At 40.3% G+C, this 21,944-nt stretch overlaps 1 protein-coding gene and 1 long non-coding RNA gene across 4 annotated transcripts in view; one reads left to right on the top strand and one right to left on the bottom strand.

Annotated features, from left to right (window-relative positions):
- The window catches only part of LOC136945346 (uncharacterized), a 174,428-nt gene that overhangs the window by 14,272 nt on the left and 138,212 nt on the right, over positions 1-21,944 (bottom strand). The gene's annotated exons all lie outside the window — the stretch shown is intronic.
- Positions 2,564-19,262, top strand: LOC136946467 (sodium- and chloride-dependent taurine transporter-like). Of its 3 annotated transcripts, XM_067240812.1 has the most exons (15): positions 5,806-5,880; positions 7,758-7,987; positions 8,134-8,268; positions 10,120-10,354; positions 11,082-11,214; positions 11,968-12,102; positions 12,409-12,512; positions 12,654-12,778; positions 14,096-14,208; positions 15,399-15,536; positions 16,102-16,204; positions 16,771-16,871; positions 17,005-17,175; positions 17,496-17,667; positions 18,216-19,262. In XM_067240812.1, the coding sequence occupies exons 1-14, from the start codon at positions 5,870-5,872 to the stop codon at positions 17,649-17,651; spliced, it is 1,890 nt and encodes a 629-aa protein (XP_067096913.1). In that variant the 5' UTR covers positions 5,806-5,869; the 3' UTR covers positions 17,652-17,667; positions 18,216-19,262. The 3 variants fall into 3 exon arrangements, with proteins under 3 accessions (XP_067096914.1, XP_067096913.1, XP_067096911.1); XM_067240813.1 differs by lacking the exon at positions 5,806-5,880 and adding an exon at positions 2,564-2,693 and having other exon boundaries at positions 17,496-19,262; XM_067240810.1 differs by having other exon boundaries at positions 17,496-19,262.

Below are 21,944 nucleotides of genomic sequence, written 5' to 3'. Positions count from 1 at the left end.
AGAGAGGATTACACTGTCACCATGTGACTGTCCTTAGACCTCCACAAGACTGGGTAAGGACTATCCAGGACAAACATCTGTACATGTAGAACTCTAGGAGAGACAATGATGGTACACTTACATGTGAATTGTGAAAAAAACAGATATTACTGCTTTTTATGCCAACAAAGCCAATGGTGTTAAAACTGTGTAACTGCCACTTTGTTACTAATGTTGTTGTTGACTTGTGGCTTGGAAGTCAACGTCTTTGTTTCCTGTTGCATATTCAGCTACTTTAGATTCAAGTTAGGTTTTAGTCAGTCACAGTGTCTAAAACAGTGCTGTTTTCAGACAACTTCCTGTTTCTTGGCCATTTCCTCTTTAGCAATGAGAAAACAGTGGTTCCTGCTGACAGACCGTATTGTTCATAGGGGAAACCAACACTGTGGACTGGGTAGCTTGACAACAACTGTTGAAAAAAGTTAGACAGATTTTAAGGCTTGAACAAAGACAGCAGTTCTGCATCCTAAACATGCAGCAAGTCTCAGTTTTTATATATCATGTTGAGACACTTTTTATAACTATTAGTGTGAATACTACAATTCTACAGTTGGATTGATATAATAGACAGATAAAAAAAATATATATAATAAATAAATATTACTACTTGCAAATTGAATGCGACTTGGGAATCCAATTGGAAAAACACAAAACATAGCCTAGTATGCAACACACAAAAGCAGTGCTTCTTTTGTGTGTATAATATTCAGCTATCTTTGCATGTTAAACATGATCTCATTCAGTTTACCTTATAGGCACAGAGTATAGAAAACACTGAGCTTGATCACACAAGTAATTTTGGCATTTGGATTTAAGTGAACTGTTCTTTACTGTGGTACCTTAAAAGGGGAGACTAGTCAACATTGTCATACTTCTCAGTTTTGTATGGATTTCTTTGTATCAGAACATCTGTTTACATATTGCTTATTACAGTAAGATCAGGTCATGGAAACTAATGTTTAGTACAGTTGTAGGACATTCAATATATATTTCCCTGTAAAACATGTAACTGCTGATACAGTATCGTTATTGCAATGGAATTAATAAAATGCGTTTTTGCAAGGCCGGGGAAAATAGCGTTTGCCCTGGAGGACGATATCAGAGCAGGGAATAAAGTTGATAATATCTGACAACAGCTTTGAAATGTGTACCCTATCCTCGAGTAAAAATATGTCAATTGCATATCTAGTTGGTAAGAGTATCAATAGAAGCATCAGTATAAATGCCAGCATGTTCACTAAACAGTTCAACCAACACTGAGAGATTAACCATTCAAGTAGGCCTATCAAAATGGACGGTGAAAAAGATGCGGTGAACTGAACGGAGCTTGGAAAGCCAGAATAAAATAATGACTCAAGGACCCCACTTTTCTCCCTATAGCCTAGTTCAAATGCATATGTTCATGATGAAGATATAAATAGATCCGATCAGGTCAGTGACAGTGTATTCTTACTCGCGTTTGTTAAATTATAGGCTATAGATAATCCGTAACTTGAATTGAGAAATGTAGGCCTGTAAAACGTTTTTTATTTTACAGAAATGTTTAAAGAATCGATATAAAACATCCATTCAGTGGAGCAAATTATAAAGGCAGTTGCAGTGAAATAAAACTGCATGCGATACAATACAAAAAACATTCATACAGCGTGAAACAAGATAACAAAATTATACTGAGTATGGCATTAAAACCTACTATATTTACAGACAGACAGGCATCTCCAACCCTCATCTCCAACTGTGACCTCCCCTCAGATCATGTGGGGCACAAGGTGTGAAGAAGGCCATAACGCTCAATTGTTCCAACAGGAGAGAAGGAATTGTCACATATGTATGAAGACTCATGCATTGGCCACAGAATTAGGCACTTGAGTTGGATTGTTGTACTCAGCATTACAAAGACAGATAATTGTTTGTATTGAATTCTTTGAATTGGATCTGAACACCAAACCATACAGAGAAACTTAATCCTGTAAATTGGCCACTTCTAGTGAATGGTTTCGGAGTGTCTTACCAGGCTCTTACTCTTACCAGACTTGAATCCTGAAACACATTATGGCGCCAGCACGCATTTTAATCTGTTTGGGTTAGTTTATCTGTGTTGGGAAGAAGTAGGCTACTAAGCAACAAACCAATATGCACTAAACTAAACAAACACTGAAAGCAATCTGTTTTCATTCAATATGACATTCAACAACTACCAATACTACTTTATGCTTTGCAGGCCATAGGTTAGCCTACTTAACTGTCTTGTTTACTTTGTTGGTTTTAGGAGCTGTCCGTTAGGACGTCTTATTTGTTGATAGTCGTGTAGGCCTGGGGTTGCTAAAGTTCACAATCACTTGTTCATGTTCTTTGCCCTTTTATTCGTGCTGTGCGCATGCTCATTGTGCGGAAACTGATGAGGTGAAATGAGGTGAGCAAAAGGAAGAGAGCTCAGAACTGGAAATTAGCGGGAACCTGTCGCTTTAAGAATAAGCTCTCCTGTTGCATGGAGAAGCTGGTGATTTTCCACTCAAACTCATATTAAACACACCCGCTCATAGAAACAAAGGTCATAGTGAAAAGAGCACATTTGATTTCCGATGCAATTTTTTATTGAACATTGAACGCACAAAACAAGGAACAAGACACAGCTAACAAAAAGTATCTGACAGGTAATTTGGCATCTTCTTTACATATCGGAATAGAAAACATGTTAAGCTACTATTTTATGCTGTTTCATATTTAATGTAATTGTCATACATGTAGACATGAAGAACTGCCTGTTTGTATGTCTAAGGTCTAAAAAGCCTATGATTTATTGTGTCCTCATATAAGGTTAGTTTGACAGAAAAGCATCCTAGTCAATTATTATTTGATCGTTTCATACATCCTACACACATTTGATAATGAAAGTATTTTACCTTACCGGCATAAAAATGGAATTTTGAAGGATGCTCATTGAATTTTGGGGGAATTTTCTCTACTCACGTGTATTTTCAGAGTTCCAGTGATAGCCTTTGAATAGATGCTCTTATGGGATGTGCTTTATGTTAGACATTGAGTATATGAAAAACAAGGTTGTGACTTTCTTGATGAGAGGCATAGCAAGACACCGTTGTAATGTTTTCTACCATAATTAGGCTGCGTCCGCCTCACGATTCTTCTCTGCCCCACGTGCGTGTTTTTCCTGCCTCGTTCAGTGTGGTATCTGTGACACTGAATGGGAACCATTAATCAAGAGAGTTTACGGTCGGCTTAAACACTATGGCCACTTAAAACGTTTATAGTAGCCTTAGAATATGATGTGCATCCTTAACCCACTTCTTTTGTCTCCGCCCGACATCAGTGCCAAAGAGACAGCTATAGGGCACGGATGAGGCGTGTCCTTTTTGTAGGCTACCATTGGGGGGCAACCGAGTAGTCCCCATTATTACTGTAAATACCTCTGTCAAATTGGTACGAACTGAAAATGCATAATGAAGATCCATGAAAATCATTTTAGTTATTAATTTAACTCCATTATTCGGTGTGTTTTGTCCCCATATGTTAAGTTAATAGTAATAACTAGATAGTGACATGTTCCGTGACTATAGACAAACCATGAACACGATGTTGACAGGAGCTGATACTTAAATCGACATGACGATTATATGTAAATGGGTGGGAGCTTAAGAAGGATGCCTGTGTTAAAGGTCTTTTGATCGTGAACATGTTTTAGTGCACAACGTTTTGATTTTAGACTCACTCTTGATTTAGACTGGGATTTTCATTGCCATGTCCCACTAGTCCGTTAATAGAGCAACTTAAACATATTCTTGATCCTTTTGTTGATCTGATGAAGGCTCATTGAAACCTGCTGAGCATTGACATTTTTGTAATACTTAAAATAAATGCTTTGCTCTTACATTGACACATACTGGCACACTCCTACCTAATTATTGAACTTTATATAATGTGTTATGATAGTCATAATTATGTTACAGTTGCTGTCACCAGGCAGGCTGCATGTTATGAATTAGAAATATTTCAGAGATATGGTTGAATGACATTCCAAGACAGGCTTCTGAACCCCCAAATCTTTTACGTTACATAATAAAGATCCTACTGTACCATTGTATAACTAAAGAGGGTTGTGTTGGGGGGAATGTGTTGGGTATTGGGACAAGACATTGTGGAAGTAGTCACAAGTCTACCAATCTGAATTCTGCTGAACCATTATGCTTTAGTCATAGTACAAATATGCAGATGAGGCTTTTAGTCCAGTTTTCTACAACCATATGAAGTGATGCAATTCTAATCTGTTTATATGGAGAGTATCTAAGATACCTTAGATTCAATGCTTCACCAGTTCATTATTATATCAAATCTGTTGATTGGTTGTATATGCTTTGATTCTTTCTGATGAGTCTACTTTAAGGATTATGATTTTAGATTAAAGATGGTGATTATCCCCAACAATTCATTTGTAGGAATGTGATTTAATTGTCTACCCCTTTCAAAGGAAGGTGGCTAGTGCCATGAGTTAAATCTAGTTTGACTTTAAGATGCAACTGTATGAAATAAGATCTCTGTCACACTACTTTGCTCTCACTCTGCCTATTTGTAATTCCGCAAGGCATATCTCATGGTCATTCACAGTGTACCCTAAATGCCCTCTCTAAAACGCCATCACAACACCCACACCTATACACTGTCAAACATAGGATATATTGTGATGTCATTTAAGAGATGGCATTCGTGTTTGCTGTTGTTTTTTGTGTCTTTTTGTATTCATATAATTCTTTAATTTTTTTTACATATCTTTATTATCAATAATGCAGTCATTATCTCATTCAGATATGCACAGATTTTACATTTATCCCGCCACCCCCCAAATTCCACAGAAAAGGCAAAGGTGTTTTAAATTGAACAAGCACCTCATTTTGGCAAGCATACTTATACAATAAAAAAGTTTTGAGTAGTCTCTACCATGCCAGCCATTGTACACGTGATCTTCTTCTTGAGGATATGGCATTTAAACCGACAGAGGAAAATTACAGCAACATCACCTTATTAGGCATTGTTATACAGTTCCCTGTACCTGGTTTACGTTCCCTAGATAACCTACCACACATCATGCCTGAATCAAGGAACATGATTCCAAATATACCTCAGACAGACATGCAGATGTTTCCCAGTGATTAAGAAGGGATATTTCTGCCTGCAAATAGTTCACATAGAGATGTTTGGAGGTTTCGCTATGATGTGACATGACACACAGTAAGGGGGTTATTATAAGGGGGTTATAATAAGAACTATGTTGGACATTTCAACACAGTGTGGGACTGACATGGTAAGAAAGTGAGGAAACAAATCTGGACCAAGTTACACAATGACGGTCTACGTTCCGTTCTGTTAAGATCATGATTCAAGAGAGTCATCTCTCGCTTTAATTGCCTTTTGTCTTGATTTCTCTCTCAGTGCTATGCCCCCCCCCCTTGTCCTCAGTCCCCAATCCCCCCACCCCCTTTATGTTTCTGCCGGTCCGCCTGCCTTGTCGCCTGTTTCAGTAACGTGAATAAGAGGTGCTTGTGACAAATGCAGGGCATGGCACTCAGTCCCAGTCTCTGCCTGTGTGTGTGATGGGGGGGGGGGGGGGGGAGTGGAAATTTACAGTCCCTGAGTTAGTGTCTGAGTTGTTTGGTGCTGCGAGGCTTTGCCCAATCTCCACATAGGATTTAATTGTCTTTAGCTGAGGGGCGGGTCATGCTGTCAGCTCCACTTCTTGTGAGCTGTGTTGGCATAAAGGCATTCAGTACAGAGGAATGGTGACAGCTGAGAGAGAAGCACCCTACACATAGTTGCAGCCATGAAGGAAATGTAAGTCATCAATTAGAATTACCTTAACATATTTTAGAAAAAAACTGTGTCTATGCATTATGTTTGTTGAGATTGTTTTGCTTTAAATGAAACGTTTCAGATTTAACCGTGAATCCATATTTCAGGAGTGCTGTAATGAATATCTGAGGAGTATTTGATGTGTGTGAAAATACAATTTGGCTGCATGGATTGTATATTGGATCGTATTATCTCTGAATGAGTTATCATATATACGTGAGCTATATCTGATTATCTGATCAAGCTGAGTGTTTTAGTACTTTGTTGGTATTGATGACAACACAACGTTTTCTTAAAGTCTGGAGTACATCCGTTCAAGGGTGTCTGTCTCAGTCACATGGCAGATCTCAAGGACTGTTTGCATTAGTCTTATCAGCTGGGCAGACAGCCTTCCAGCCCAGAGCAGGTGAAAGCATACAGAGCAAACAAGAGAGAGGGAGCGGGGAACAGGGAATGAAAGAGGAAGAGGAATAGAGTGGGCGAGCGCTGATCCAGTTATGTAATGAGGTTTGAGAGTGAAAAGCAGTTCCAGTTGACTTGTCATGCATAACGGAAATAAAAAGAGAAAACCCCTGAAATGAAAAAGGAAATGATTGAGCAAAAGGACAACAGAGATAAAGGAGAAAATAGGAGGTACTCAGAGTGACAATGGATTGTTGTTCAAGCATCCGTTTAATGAAAACACATGTAGTTCCCAGTGGCCTCTTTAACAAGCCCCCGCTTCTCTTCGAACCAAAAAGCAGAGTTGTTAAGTGGCCATTGTTAAGCTATAAAAATGGTGTGTGTGTGTTGCTACTTGTGTTGGCTAACAAATTGTTGAATTTTTACTTCCTGGTGGTTTTTGCATTAATTCTATACTGTAATGGATAGGTAGATTTAAATTACTTAAAGACTTTTAGATTTAAGAAATTAAATAAGGCTAATGATTAGTTTGAAAAGTTTGACAAATGTGAAATTTAGAGCAAGGCAAGAATGGTTAATTATCTGTAGTAGTGCTATTGAAATCTTTTGGAGCCCAAAAGCATAGTTGTACACCTCGTAGACTACTTTGGCTTTGTGAACTGATTGAACAATCCTAAACGTCAGTTTAGAGTGAGTTCTGTTGGAGCCAGCGAGAATACAGGGCAAGCCTTTGATGCCACTCTTGGTTTTCCGAGACCTGCCAACTGTGTTCCTGTCTGATCCGGCTTTCAAAGGAAAGGAAACACTTGCCCACCACTATTATTAACTTCACAATTAATCCGTTTTTTCCTCCTTCCTGTTTTTTGTAACACGAATCATTGAACTTGAATCAGTTGTTGACCAAATGTGTCCAAGTCAGTTTTGACACTGCTTCTTTAACGCTCTCTATTTACATTCTCTGGACCTCTTTGGTTTCATGCATGGAAAATGGAAACCCAACACAGAACTAACAAACCCTATATTTCTTGGAGAGGCAGTTGACTGTGTAAACACTGAGTAAATAGAAGCTCTTCGATATTTCGGATCACAGCCAAGGCTCTCAGAATGTAAGGGAATACCTTTAAAAAATTTGGACAATGTTTGTCAAACTGCTGAAAGTATTAGGTATTATCAGATGACAGAGTTGAATGCAGAGTTATGACGGAATATTCTGTTCAAAACAATCTCTTCCTTTGTGGATGGGAGCCAGCAGTTCCAATGGCTGTCCTCGTTGTAGCTTCATACTAACACATTGCGGCACATCATCTCTCTAATGCTCTATCCTATCTCGAACATATCACATATCACTTTCTTTATGGCTTTCATTATTACTTTCTCTCTTTTTCTTTCTCTGTCTCTCCTCTGCTTTTTATCAATTTATTCTACATATTGTTGTCCCTGCTGTGTCCCCTCTGTAGCATGGCACAGAAAGAGAAGCTCCAATGTCTGAAAGACTTCCATAAGGACACCTTGAAACCGTCACCAGGAAAGAGCCCAGGCACGCGGCCGGAGGACGAGGCGGAGGGCAAGCCACAGCAGAGGGAGAAATGGGATAGCAAGCTGGACTTTGTCCTGTCTGTGGCCGGAGGCTTTGTTGGTTTAGGGAACGTCTGGCGATTCCCATACCTCTGCTATAAGAATGGTGGAGGTAGGCAGTGATACCCAGAAAAATTATGTGACCCCTCATCTCAATAAGGCTTCTGTGTTGGGGCTATTATAAATCAAAGTACCTTTCTCTCCCTCTCTCTGACTCTTTGTCCCTTTCTTCCTCCCTCATCGTCTAACTACACCCAGGTGCTTTTCTCATCCCCTACACCATCTTCCTGTTTGGGGGAGGTCTGCCAGTGTTCTTCCTGGAGGTGGCTCTGGGCCAGTTTACCTCTGAGGGAGGCATCACCTGCTGGGCCAAGCTCTGTCCCATCTTCACTGGTGAGTGGAACTGCACACATACACACGTAGTTAGTCCACATATTTAAATTTTAGGTATATGTTTATTGTATGCACCTTCCTGCCAAAGCAAATTCCTTGTCTGTGCAAACTTTCATGGCGAATAAATCCCTTTCTGATTCTGATTCTGATTCTGTACACAAATACATACACACATACACAAACCAGATGCAACGATACGCTTCCAGCCAGGATAGCATTTAAAAGAACCCACAACAATACAAATACTTCACTTTTTTTCTTTTCTTCTCTGGCTCAAAACGCCTGAAAGAGGTCCATTATTTACTGCTGTCTGTTGCTAGGCTCTGTGTACAGACATTGTGTTCTGCTGAGGTGTCCCTCTCTGTTTCACTAGGTACTCGAACTACACTTATTTCATTATCCTGCTCTGTGATGTGTAAAATACATTAGTCAGCCTTGCTAAGGAAGGCTACTGGAACCTAAACAGTAAACACTCCCCACATACCTCCAGGAGAGGAGCTCCATTTGCTGGCTTGGCTTGTCCGTTATTGACTAGTCAAAAGACACACACACACACACACAGCAGCGTGCAGCCTTGGATGTGTGAAAAATTGCTGAACTCCATGTTACCATGGCAACAGAGTACAAAAAAGCTTGTTTTTGCAAGTTGCCTAGTGATGAGATATCATGCATCGGGGAGGACACCATGTTTTTCCTAAAATGATGCTAAACCAGGACAGATCCACCTGTTTTGTTTGTCAACACCACCGTAACATGATACTGGACATCACAGCCTGTTATTTTCAGTCCTGGCCACCAGTATTTGATCCTGTAACAGATCTCTATATCTCAGGCACAACTGGCCGAGGGTTATCTTTGGTTGGCACATACAGTCTTGTGTGCTAAGACTGGCCTGCGTAACATGCAGACTAGCAGGTAAAGGAAGAGCTACCGCTGCAAACTAGCAGGAGCCAGGGCGGCTCCAGGAGCTGCTATGATACCCCTGTGGTCACAGCCTGGACATCCTGTGGTCACAGCCTGAACATGAAGAGAGAATAGGTTAGAGAAGACACAAAGGGTGGAACCAGATCTCCAGCAGCTGCCGATAGTCTCTGAAACCATGGCATTACTGAGGCAGCTCCAATCCCACTGCCAGGATGTCTGTGGTGGGGAGACTGAGTCCAATGGCTGCCATTGTCCTTCTCACCCTTCGGGTGGTGTCACAGCCTGAGAGTGCCTGGTCTGCCTCACCCACCACCACCTCACACACACACACACACACACATACACGCACACACACACACATACTGTACGCACACTGGATTAATTTGTCCAACAGCCTTCCTTTGGAATGTGGGGAGTAAGATGGGGGAGGCAGAGGAAGGGAGATGACGACAGTTTATAAATAGTCCTGAAGAGTGGAAGAGTACAGCAGATTTCTGAATCCAGGCTCTGACCAAAGTTATATCTAAAAATAACATACAAACACTAAGGCCATTATTATAGAAGTTAGCACATCACTTGTAAACTCTCGTTGAAATAGGAGTTATGGATTGTCTGTGTGTTACCATCAATCTCAAGCAAACACTCTGAGAAGAGTCTGAATCCTGTACAGTAACTCCTACACAGATTCTTAGCCATTTACGGCCTTTATCAGTGTTGTTATTCATTTAGTCATTTAGCAGACGCTCTTATCCAGAGCGACTATTCAAGGAATGATAGTAATGACAGTAGATATTTCCTCTTATTTTCCATCTCAACTTGATTTCAAGTGAATACGTTTAACCATAACTTACAACTTTCAAAGTCATCCTGTTAAATGTGTGTTTAATGAGACACTAATGAGGCTCTCTTTTTTCTCTCTGCCACCAGGTATTGGTTATGCCTCTGTTGTGATCGTTTCTCTACTGAACATCTACTACATCGTGATCTTGGCCTGGGGACTCTACTACCTGTTTCAGTGCTTTCAGCCTGAACTCCCGTGGGCCAAATGCAATCAACCTTGGAACACAGTAAACTGTGTGGAGGACACAGTCCGCAAGAACAAGACACTCTGGCTGGCTGCCAATATGACCAACTTCACCTCACCCGTCACTGAGTTCTGGGAGTGAGTACTCACCAACAGCTGGGCTACATCTACAGTAACTGACACATACATATTTCATGCTGTACAGTATACACACTGACCTACACACACACACACACACACACACACAAATACTTTTCTTGTTTGAAGTCTTATGTTTTGACAGGAAATATTTCCGGTAAGATAAGTTAGCTAGCTTATCATTTAAAAGCCTCTGTCTGTCATAAGGATTTTCAGCTGAGCTTTTTGTATTCACTGCCCTATTTGTGCTATATTTGGATCAAAGTTCCAAATTATTGTTATCTGCTTCTGTGGCAAAAATACTTCTAGGATGTCAAAATCACTATATTTCAAATCCCAAACTGAATAGACAGTATATTTTATCTTCATATGACAAATCAAGCTGTCCAAATTCATTAAGGTTCAAAATAATGGATGGTAGCCAAACAGTATTTTCCACTTCACAGAAGTAGAAGACAACTTTGTGAAAGGGTCCCTCCACTTTCTGTCCAAGCTGAGAAGATGCACATGCAGAAACAAAACAGAATGGGGGGGGGGGGGGTCTCATCAGAGAGCAATGTCTGTTCAATTTTCACTGACTTCAACTATTGAAACTACAGGGATTGTGAGGCATGTCTTGGGCTTCTGTCTAGAATGTTTTAGGGTTGGGTGAAATGTGTGGTATTGGAATATTGTCTTAGATCCAACTTCATACTGTCAATAACCTGCTGTTTCTCCCCTCTTAAAGACGCAATGTTCTGAGCATCTCCTCTGGGATTGAAGATATTGGCCCTGTGAAGTGGGACCTGGCGCTGTGTCTGCTGGCCGTGTGGGTCATCTGCTTCTTCTGCATCTGGAAGGGAGTCAGGTCCACTGGGAAAGTGAGTCCTATAGAAACATGCTCAGAGTCGGTTTGTCGTGTGGGTCTAAAGTAGTTGCTTTCTCTTTTTGTACTCACTGGGCTGTAAGTGATGTAGCCTTGGTGGTTGTTGAAAACGTAGCGGGTGGCACGCAGGTTGATTTGTGTGTTTGATTAAGAGCTGTGAGTTATTGTACTGTATGTTAGGGTTTGGCCAGACTCACTGTCGACAGTCTGACAGTGTACACTGAGATCACTCTCAGCCACAGCCCTCCCTCTGTCTCTGTTTGTGGGACAATGGACCGAGGCCAATACCCGGCTCAGAACCACTTAAGGAAACACAGTGGCTTGTGAGGAAATCGATGGGCCGTCTAGTCAGTGAGCTGTCTAGGAAAACCGTGTTTGTGGTTGTTATTCCTCACTTAAACAAAACCATGAGGTAGCACCTTCAACCATGGCTTGATGCCTACAAAGTGGCATATAGTTATCTGTGTGAGAGAGTGTCTTCCTCATCTATGAAGCAGTGCTATCAAAACTGACTCTGCTCATCTTTTAGAGAAAACAATGAAAATGACTCAAACAAGTCTGCTTAAAGCCACTTCTCACCAGTAGTCCCATAAATATATTGGATCCAACTAATCAGATATCCTCACACACAGCAGCGTGGATTTTGGTTGTGATTAAACACACAAACAACACTTTCTCAGTATTTGTGGTAAAACCACATTGCACCTGTATTGTTTAAATGTGTCTAATGAGTGTACTTTCTTTTTAGGTGGTGTACATCACAGCTACTTTCCCCTTCGTCATGCTTATTGTGCTGCTTGTGCGAGGAGTTACTTTGCCTGGAGCAGCTCAAGGGATCAAATTCTACCTGTATCCTAACCTGACCCGTCTTCAGGACCCAGAGGTAAGACCCCACACCCCTTAGACTCCTTTGGGGGATTCTCTAATTATTGTCTTTCATGACAAAATATATAGTACAGACATAAGCACGTTGGGTGCTAATTTAGTTTATTCTTAAAAATGTAACTTAAAGATTTAAGAGTACAATAAAGAGTACAATCAAAATACTCAGTAAATATAAATAATTTCTTGAAATCCCATTGCCTTCCTATCTAACCCTGTGATGTCACTGAAGAGGGCTATCCACAGGACCTGCAGCCCCCTGTGAAGACTGCAGACTGTCATCATGTTCATGCTGCTTTCTCCTTAGGTTTGGATTGATGCAGGAACCCAGATTTTCTTCTCCTATGCCATCTGCCTGGGGGCTATGACGTCACTGGGGAGCTACAACAAATACAAATACAACTGCTACAGGTGAGGTTCGTTGCCAAAGGCACAGGGGGAGATAGTAGTGAGCAAGTTGTGTCGGAGACGGTTGCGGTAAAAAAAGAGAAAATGGGAACTTCGGTTCCGTCTGTGTAAATTAACAACCTCCATGACATATGTGTGACATAGGGACTGTTTGCTGCTGGGAGGCCTCAACAGCGGTACCAGTTTTGTGTCTGGCTTCGCAATATTTTCCGTCCTGGGCTTCATGGCACAAGAGCAAGGGGTGGACATTGCCGCTGTGGCAGAGTCAGGTACGAGGGTGAACGGTGAAAGTAGCAGTGATGGTGGGCACTGCTACTGAACGACAACCAAAATAGACAATGATTGGAATGTCAAACAAAGTAAATGAAACGACACCCAAATTTTAAGGAAGAATAATTTTTTGACGAAGTAGGATATTAGAAACGATAATGCTGAAATGTAGAGGTATCGGCAATTGCACACTCCTTGAATTTCAAAAAGCCTCAAAGAAACAGAATTGTGGCTTTAGTTTGATTTGTGTTCCACTCTGGCTGGGAATAGTCCATTGCTCTGGTTTGAGTGTTGTGTGTTTGAGCTACCGCTGCAAAATCAACTGCTGGTTTAGAGCCACTCTATGGTAGCATTTCCCCTCATGACTGCAGCTGCCCTGTCCATGCTCAAGTTCATTGTCATTCTGTAGCATCAAATCTTATGGTAAGGGGTCATCCATAAGACTGGCTGCAAGTGGATTGATCAAGAACTGCTGGTCAAGAACTGCAAAAAGAAAACAATTGGTGTTCTATTACATTGTGTTTCTTTGGAATTGGGCTGTGTTGAGTCTACAGTAAGCTGTGCTCAATATTAGTGAAGTCCGGACCAAGCAGTGAGTCCTGTTCTGTCTGTTCTGTTTCTCCCCACCTTGATACGCTATGTGGATTTCAATGGAAGATGCATCTTCTTTCAGCATGCTCGCTCTGTCCAGTTAAATCCTTGTTATCGCAGAGAAAATGTGTCCGTGATTTATCAAAATCATGAACAGAGAATCTAGCTGTTCTGTAAATGTTATTTATTTGAAAGATGTGCAAAGTAGTATGTGACCCTTTTGTGTTGCTATATTTTCATGGTTAAATGATAACAGATGACAGATAATAACAGATGACAAATGCTGTGTTGTCTGGATGGATATGTAGATGAGTTTGCTGACAGGGTATTTGTTTAAATGTCCTTTTAGATCCCTGGTGAATTAGCTAATGCATTTAATGGAACTGTTTTGTCAATATTTGTTGCACCAGTAAACATGTGCAGGATGCTCCAGCAACATCCAAACACTGGAAGGACCTTCTGCTTCCTGTGTTTACACTCTCACCCACCTATCAAGCCCATACATGAGACAAACACATGATAGATACTGTAACCAAACCAACCAGTGGATTAGTTGTAGTCATCCTGTCAGCATCTTCAGGACAATCTTGTAAAGTTATTAAAGTATATTTGATTATTCAAGTTTGCTTCTATTTCCCTCATACCGTCCAAGCTCAAATTAGACGGGTTAGTTAATGATTTTCTCCCCTCCCTCTCCCCCTCCCTCTGTCTTTGCTCCCTGCTAGGTCCAGGCCTGGCCTTCATTGCCTACCCTAAGGCAGTGTCAATGATGCCCTTTCCTACCTTCTGGGCTGTGCTCTTCTTCATCATGCTTCTCCTTCTGGGCCTGGACAGTCAGGTCAGTACACGGGGACGTAGGAAGCTATTGCCACATCAAGTTAGAGAGCCCCCTAACATTCTGGGTAGTGTTTGCCCTGTAGCTTCCTTCTGGCTGTGCCACCACTATACAGTCGGCCCCCTGTCAGACCAAGGAGTAAAGCTGATTAACGGCTTGTCTAATCAACAGGATGGTCTCAGGGCTGACAAGTAAAGAAACCCAACCCTTTTTACAAGAGGCAGTATTTTTAACCTCCAGTTTCCAACAGGGTAGTTTCACTACGACTATGTGAGGATTGCTTTGCATTTCACCGAAACATTCAACAACACCGTAAATCACTGTGAAATGCATGATTTACATATAAACAAACTTACCAGACAGTGTTAGTCAACAGAGCTAAACATTCCAGTCATCCAGATTTGCTTCCTCTAATCTCCATTAGGATTTGATTAAGACAAGATCTGGCAAAGTAGAAAAAGTGTGCACCGGTGGGGTTCTCTCCCTATCATATTACCCACTTCTAAGTGTAATTCTATTCTGTGCTAACTCAGTCCTCTATGAGGCCAATGGCACATCTTAGCCAAGTAGGAGTTGAGGATGATGCTCTGAATTTGAGCACATGCAAATACTCGTGCAAGCATGGCTATTTCCATTGCAAGTGGGAGGGTGGGTGTATTTCTCGACCGAATAAATTGAATGCAGATTAGTTCTGCTGAATACAGTATTGTTTAATGGTCCGTACATGCATGCCTTTGCAATGAGAAGAGTGTCTGTTGTCAGATGTAGTAAATAATGTGCTTTAAGACCGTACTGGAAAACAAGGTCCACTTTACTTAACATGAGCAGCATGGCTCGAAAATGTTCTGCTTGCACAATAATAACATTTGGTATTGAATTATTCAGTCCATGCCATTGCATTAAAAAGTTTCAATAAAGTGCCAAAGGTTTTTTTCTAGGAAAAACTGACTTGTTGTTTTTGTAGTTGCAGTCACTGTTGTTTTGCATGGCCCAGCCAACTGGAGACTAGCCTGTGTCCTCAAGTAAAGCCTTGTTCTAAATGTCTCATTATTGCACAACAAAGACAGTAGTCATCTTCTAATTGTTGGTTTAGAGAGGACAAAATATAAGTGAACAGGGAGAGAGGGAGACTGACTTTTGTTGTTCTTTTGACAGGCCATGGACTGATGTTGTTGTTGTTTTTGCCTCCACAGTTTGTTGAAGTGGAAGGACAGATCACCTCTCTTGTGGACCTGTATCCATCCCTCCTAAGGAAGGGTTACCGACGCGAGATCTTTATAGCTGTTATGTGTTGCATAAGCTATCTTCTGGGACTTACCATGGTAACAAAAGTAAGTTCACAAACAGCAACAGCAATACAATATTCCCTCTTGTGTATCCAGTCATAATCAGTACCATCTCCATAGGAACGAGGGACACCTACAGTCACTGTACCAGATTATACTTGTACTTTAAGTAGTATTAGTAAAAGTATTAGTGGTAAAAGCACTGGAGAAAGTTAACAGTGAAGAACAGTCTATGTCTTCACTGAAGACAGTTAGAATTAGAGACTTTAAATAGTCCACATCAAAATACAATATCGCCCCATACTTTTTGCTGTCGTAGTTTGCCAACGAATTAACAATTTTCTGCTATATACTTTACATTTGACATTAGCTATGGAACAAAATGGAGTGCCATTTTCCATGTAGCGGTACACTCTCCTTCAATGATATCTCACCACCTGTTGAACTCTACCACAGTTGGCTGTGTTCCAACATTTTTATGTATCATTCTCCTCTACTTTGTCCTATCCCTTTCTCGTGTCCCCCTCTCTCATATCTGTCTCTCTCAAATGTCCTTTTTACCATCTGTGTCAGTCAGAAATACTGATTTATGCTCTTTTCTTCTTCTCAGGGTGGCATGTACGTGTTTCAACTCTTTGACTACTATGCAGCCAGCGGTGTGTGCCTTCTGTGGGTTGCATTCTTTGAATGTATTGCTGTAGCCTGGGTTTATGGTGAGTGAACCTATTCAACTACACAACATGTCTAGATGAAGTTTGGGGGAAGATAATACAAGTCACTATGGTTCCCACGGGACCTTTAGAGTTACTTTAAAAACAACACGTATACCCTTCTATGGCGGTAAACAAACGTGTCCTTGTTAGCCCTTCCCCATTTTCTCCACATAAATAGTAAATCACTTAAATTGGCTTTCATGGAAGTCAAATAACAAGGATGAGTTACACAATGACCTTTACAATGAAAGGGGAATAGGGACACAATGCTCTGCATGCCATTCACGGAGCACTTATTTTATCACCAATATTACCTGGTAATATTGCTATTAACAAGCACGTTATTTGTGGACAAAACAGTTATGTGAATCGGAATTATACAAAGTGGCGGGCCCAACCTGTCGTATTGGAGATCACCTGTGTCAGGACTATTTTGGTTTTGTTTATGGCATAATACCAAACCTTTTGGAATAACCCTGACACAGAGCAGACACAGAGGCTATAATAGGATCCAATGCTATTGCCTACCCATGTAAGTTTCCATCTTCTGCCTCATTCATTGATAGGCGTTGATAATTTCTATGATGCGATTGAGGATATGATTGGCTACAGACCAAACGCTTGGATGAAATGGAGCTGGACCTTTATCACTCCCATTCTCTGTATGGTGAGTGTTCAACCTCTTTGCCGGTGACAGCTAATAGGTGTCAAAGACAACACACTTCATCAGTCGACAAGTTGTTGTTATACAACAGTAAACATAAGCATTCTAAACAGCATTGCTTTTTTTTGTATCCTAGGGCTGCTTTGTCTTCTCGTTGGTAAAGTACAAGCCCCTGACCTACAACAAGGTGTATGAGTACCCAGACTGGTCCATCGGCCTGGGCTGGTGTCTGGCCCTTGCCTCCATGATGTGCATCCCAATGGTGGTGGTCATCAAGATCCTCCAGTCTGACGGACCACTGATTGAGGTAGCGACAGTACCACTACCGCTGCATCACCGCAGCACATTCCTTCTCAATTGGTTAACAAGCTCAACAGCACTGTCCTAAAGTAAACCTATTGTTATGATGACAAACAATATGCTTAAACCAATTCGACCCAGGCATGTGATGTGCAGTGATAGGTTTTAAAACCTTGTGACCCACATAAAAAAAACACTGCTGTATGTGAGCACTGTTCTAACATCCTCCTTTCCTACTCCTCCATCCCCAAACGTAATGTATTCTTCTCATTCATCCTTCTTCCCCGTCCCTTCACCCCTCATCCCCCATCTTGTCCAACTCCACAGAGGATCAAGGCGGTGGCCGCCCCTGTGAAAGGAGGAGCCAGTTCTCGCCCCAAAGAGTACAGTCTGAAGGGCAGCGAGCTCACCCAGCCCCTGGACCCCAACGGGAACAACGGCCTGATCAAGCCCACCCACACCGTTGTAGAGACAATGATGTGAGCGCTCTCTGTGAGAGGTATACGATTGACGTGCTTTCTATGTTATTATCATACATTTGCTAACTTTGATAGTGGTAGAACCAGGTTTACATTGTCCTATATATACCCACTAGGAATATTCTGGTTTGGTTTCTATGAAGAGAGTTAAATATATTGTTGTCAGATTTTTCTTCTCTTTGTATTATTTTTTATTTTTTATTATATTGTTATTACCGTTGTCGCTGTAGTTGCGGTTGATCTCAGTATAGGCAGTATTGTTATATAGAACATGTTGTTCTATGTTTACTACCTTTCTGTTGATTTTGGTGAGATAAGGAGGTGTTTTCTGTTAGGGATAAAACATTTCAGATATCACTTATCACAAATTCAGTAAACAAAATGTGTAACTAATGTGTAAACGTATAGGTAGCAATCTACTAAGATTATGTCTTCACTTTACTGTGGCAGTATCCTTGTCTGAGGTAATTTCTAATTCGTTGTTGTCTTTGTTGTTGTTTGTTGTGGGATGCAACTGAATGTAACTCTGCTTGCTGTGGATGCCAACCACTGCTCTCGGCTGGTGTAGCAGATATCCACACAACCTAGACTGAATGTACAGTGGCAACATGCAGTGTAGACATAGTGAATCTTACATCATCAAGATTACTACGCAAGGCCCTGCCCACATACTGTACAAATGCATATTCAAGGGAAGACCTGGAGGAAAGGAGGTGGGGGATATGAGGGAGAAAAGGGAAACATTTATGGGTTTTTGTACATTGCTTAAGACTCTCACAGTCAGTCCCAGTGCATTCATTGAAATATATCTTTGCACTTTATATGTTGAGTTCCACAGTTATAGTTATAGTGAACCTGCAATTGCATTTGCAACACACATCAGGCGGAAATACATCTAGCTTCTGATGTTTTTGATATTGTTGACTTTGATATCTTGAGCACTACGCACCTATTATCTGCAAATATAACAAAAGAATTGCCATTAAACATTCTCTTTCACCATTAGTGAGAACTGTGAGAACCATAACTTAATTCTTTCCTCAACTAAACGTTTTTCCCAAACATTTGAAAGTTGTGTTTTACTGTGGTGTGCAGACCTAAATATCAGACATACCCACTTAATGCCATGTGAAACTACCATCTGACTATAGGTTTTAATGTGTTCCTTTTAGGTAATTGTATTTTAGTATTTTACTTGTTTGTAAATCACGTATGCCTTTTTGTATTAACCATTTTATACTGTTCATAACATGAATACTTTCACTGATCTATTTTTTCTGAATTCTATCAGCAATTTCTATTATACATGTTGAACGTCATGAGACTGAATGCAATTTGCAGTGTGCAATGTAGAGAAATGGCCTTTTTTGAAAATGATTTGATACCTATTTGAAAATTAATGAATACAATTGAGAGGTGTGAAACCAACCCAGTATGTACATGAACATCCTGAGTACAAAGCTTTGTAAAAATAAAAATTCAAGAGTACAAAAGGAAAGATAAAAATGATTAAAACCAAGTGAACCAAAGTATTTTTGTCAAACATCTGTCCCCTTTGAGATGCACATTGCATTATCTTTTCTTAAATTAAAAATAAAGTCTTTTTCTTTACACATCTTGGTGTGAATTATTCATTTGTTCTGTGAATGGCTTTGAATCTCCCTCAGGCACACTGCTCTGTTTCCATCACAACTAGCTAGACAGACACCGTCCATATAAATAGATTCAGGACAATCTGCTCCTTAATATGTATGTCACATTTCCATGTTCTCAGAGATGAACATCAAATGCAGGTTCAGTTTTCCATGTGAAATTGTAGAACATAGAAGAGCTGAGGTGAAGCTGTGTACCTTACTATCTCTACATACTGAAGTGACCAAAAGTCTGATGATATTTAACATTTTATAGGGGATTTGAAGACAGAGAGGGAAGCATTCAGTCACAAGAAGCTCTTTGGAACATAGTTAAATCATGCTGGGATAACATGGGTCATCTGGTTTTGCACAAAGTTGTGGAGTCCATGCACGCTGTCATTGAAGGATAAATGGGTAACATACCAACTTAGATCTCTGAAATTCCTGATTTTCTTTCAAAGATTCTCCATTTTACTCAAATTGTTAAACTGATATAATCATTTGTTATGAAAAAATCGTATTAAATTACAAATGCAAAATAGAAGTATCTGCCTAGTGGTTTCAGACTTTTGAACTGTAGGTGTTCCGTAGTAAACAGTCTCTAGAGCTCACACTACATTCCTGTCTACTGTATTTCACCTCTAAAAGTGACCTTAGAACTAATGTAATCTCTTCAATTTAGTTAATGTTAATGAGTTATGCCTTCTTCCAATGAATGTCCATTTTTTTTTATCAATACATTGAATCTAATGTTAGAATGTCAGCTAGATCTACTCATTAGCATTATGCACTGTGATCTAATTACGTCACATCCAACATTGTTTTATTGAGCAAGTGCTTCTAGGAATCTAACCCCAAAAATAAAACTTTATTAAATTAAATGTATTCGTCCTGTCCCTCATGCCCCCTCTGACTGTCAGCATTACAACTCATTGACACTTTTAGTAAACCATCTTGGGTGTCTCATCTGCCATCAATCCCTCAGCCGGTGGCAGGTGGAAAGCATGTTGACATCTGTTCCACACAAACATGACAGGATTATTTTCTGCCATCACCAGTAAAGAGTGCAGGGACTGAGGAGAGCCTGTTCTGTCTGTCAATTGACATAATAAAATATAGAGGTGATCCCAGGTTATCAGAAGATATGACAGTCATGGTCGGTCTGTGTGAATAATCCCCAATCGAACATCACCCCCTGCATGATTCCTCATTGGCTTGGGAAACAATAAATGAGTTAGATGAAGGCCAAATAAAAGGGGGAAGGGGACAAAACTTCCTAATGTCTTTATTTGAATAAAAAGCAATTAATACATTTCTTGTATTTGAATACAATTCTGTATACAGTAAATCTCACAAGCCAAGTTTCATTTGAATAGGTTTACTTACCAACTCAAATCCATAGGAGGACATCAGGAGAGATTTTGAACAATGTGACCAAAACACTACATAGGAAACATTCAGCATCACATCTCAAATACAGTAACCACACGTGCATGTCAGTCAAACGATAAAAACACTGTACTTGAAACAACTCTAGAAGGGAAATCAAATATCATCAAAATAAAAATAGGCCTCTTTAAACAACATGCAACATTTTTACAGGAAAGAATATTACAATGTGGTTTTTCCCCAGAGGATTAATAGGCATCTCTCAGCTCTAAATGGGACAGAATGAGTCGGCAATCTCATCGCATCTTTACACCAGCCAATATATGAAATGAAAGAAATAATCGTATTTTCACCTAGGCAGATGGGTAAGCAGGCCAGTCGCGTAACGTCAGCGCTGTATAAAAATACACAATGTCATGATAAAATGGAAAAGCACAGCAAGGTTTCTTTGGGCAAAACAGAGATGTCAATTGTTCAGCACAATAATGTTCTGAAATTCCCTTAATGAACAATGACAGCTTTGAGCTGGGGAGAAATCCTATACATGCACACGCATGGGAGGGAGTTATCTGTGAAGAAAAAAAGGAGAAAAGAAACATGTGCAGGGCAGGGGCCTCAGAGGAAGCATGAATAGTTGAAAAGTAAACAATAAAATCATTCATCATTTAAACTGAAAGGTAGTTCACTCCACTTGGGGGGCAACACCAGGGCTGCTAAGCTACAGTGAGCCATTATGATCCAATCCCTTGTGAGACAACTATTTACACAAAACACAGACAATGGAGGTGGAATCAAAACAAGGACATTTCTAACACATTACTGAGGTTGCTGTTGATAAGAAAAGCAAAGTTCATATGTGGACTCGTGACATCATCATCATACTGTGAGTGACATTGGAAAATTATTCTATACACAAAGAAAAGAAGAGATGTGACTTCAGTGCACAAACCTGTCCAACTGCTTTGACAAAGAAAGTGTAAACAAATAATGTAATTTGTGTAAAATAAAAACTGTGAAAGATCTATTAAAAAACATGAACGTTAATTAAAAAAAAAATGTACGCACAAAAACGTGATATATACCCAGTATCTCAAGACAGGTGAACAATAAAACGAAAAATATAACCGTATTCAGAATCAATAACCTCTGCAGTACAGTCCAGTGAGACAGTGAGTCAACCCTTCATCAGTATGTGTCCTTCATGTGACGGTCATTTAAAAACAGAAAGGGGGAAAACTTGGACGGGACTCACCAAGTCCATTTTCACAAACATT

This window comes from Osmerus mordax, chromosome 7 (genome assembly GCF_038355195.1).
Source record: "Osmerus mordax isolate fOsmMor3 chromosome 7, fOsmMor3.pri, whole genome shotgun sequence".
NCBI classification, from domain to species: Eukaryota; Metazoa; Chordata; class Actinopteri; order Osmeriformes; family Osmeridae; genus Osmerus; species Osmerus mordax.
The sequence above is the reverse complement of the archived record's forward strand: the minus strand, read 5'-3'. Positions and strand labels throughout refer to the sequence as shown.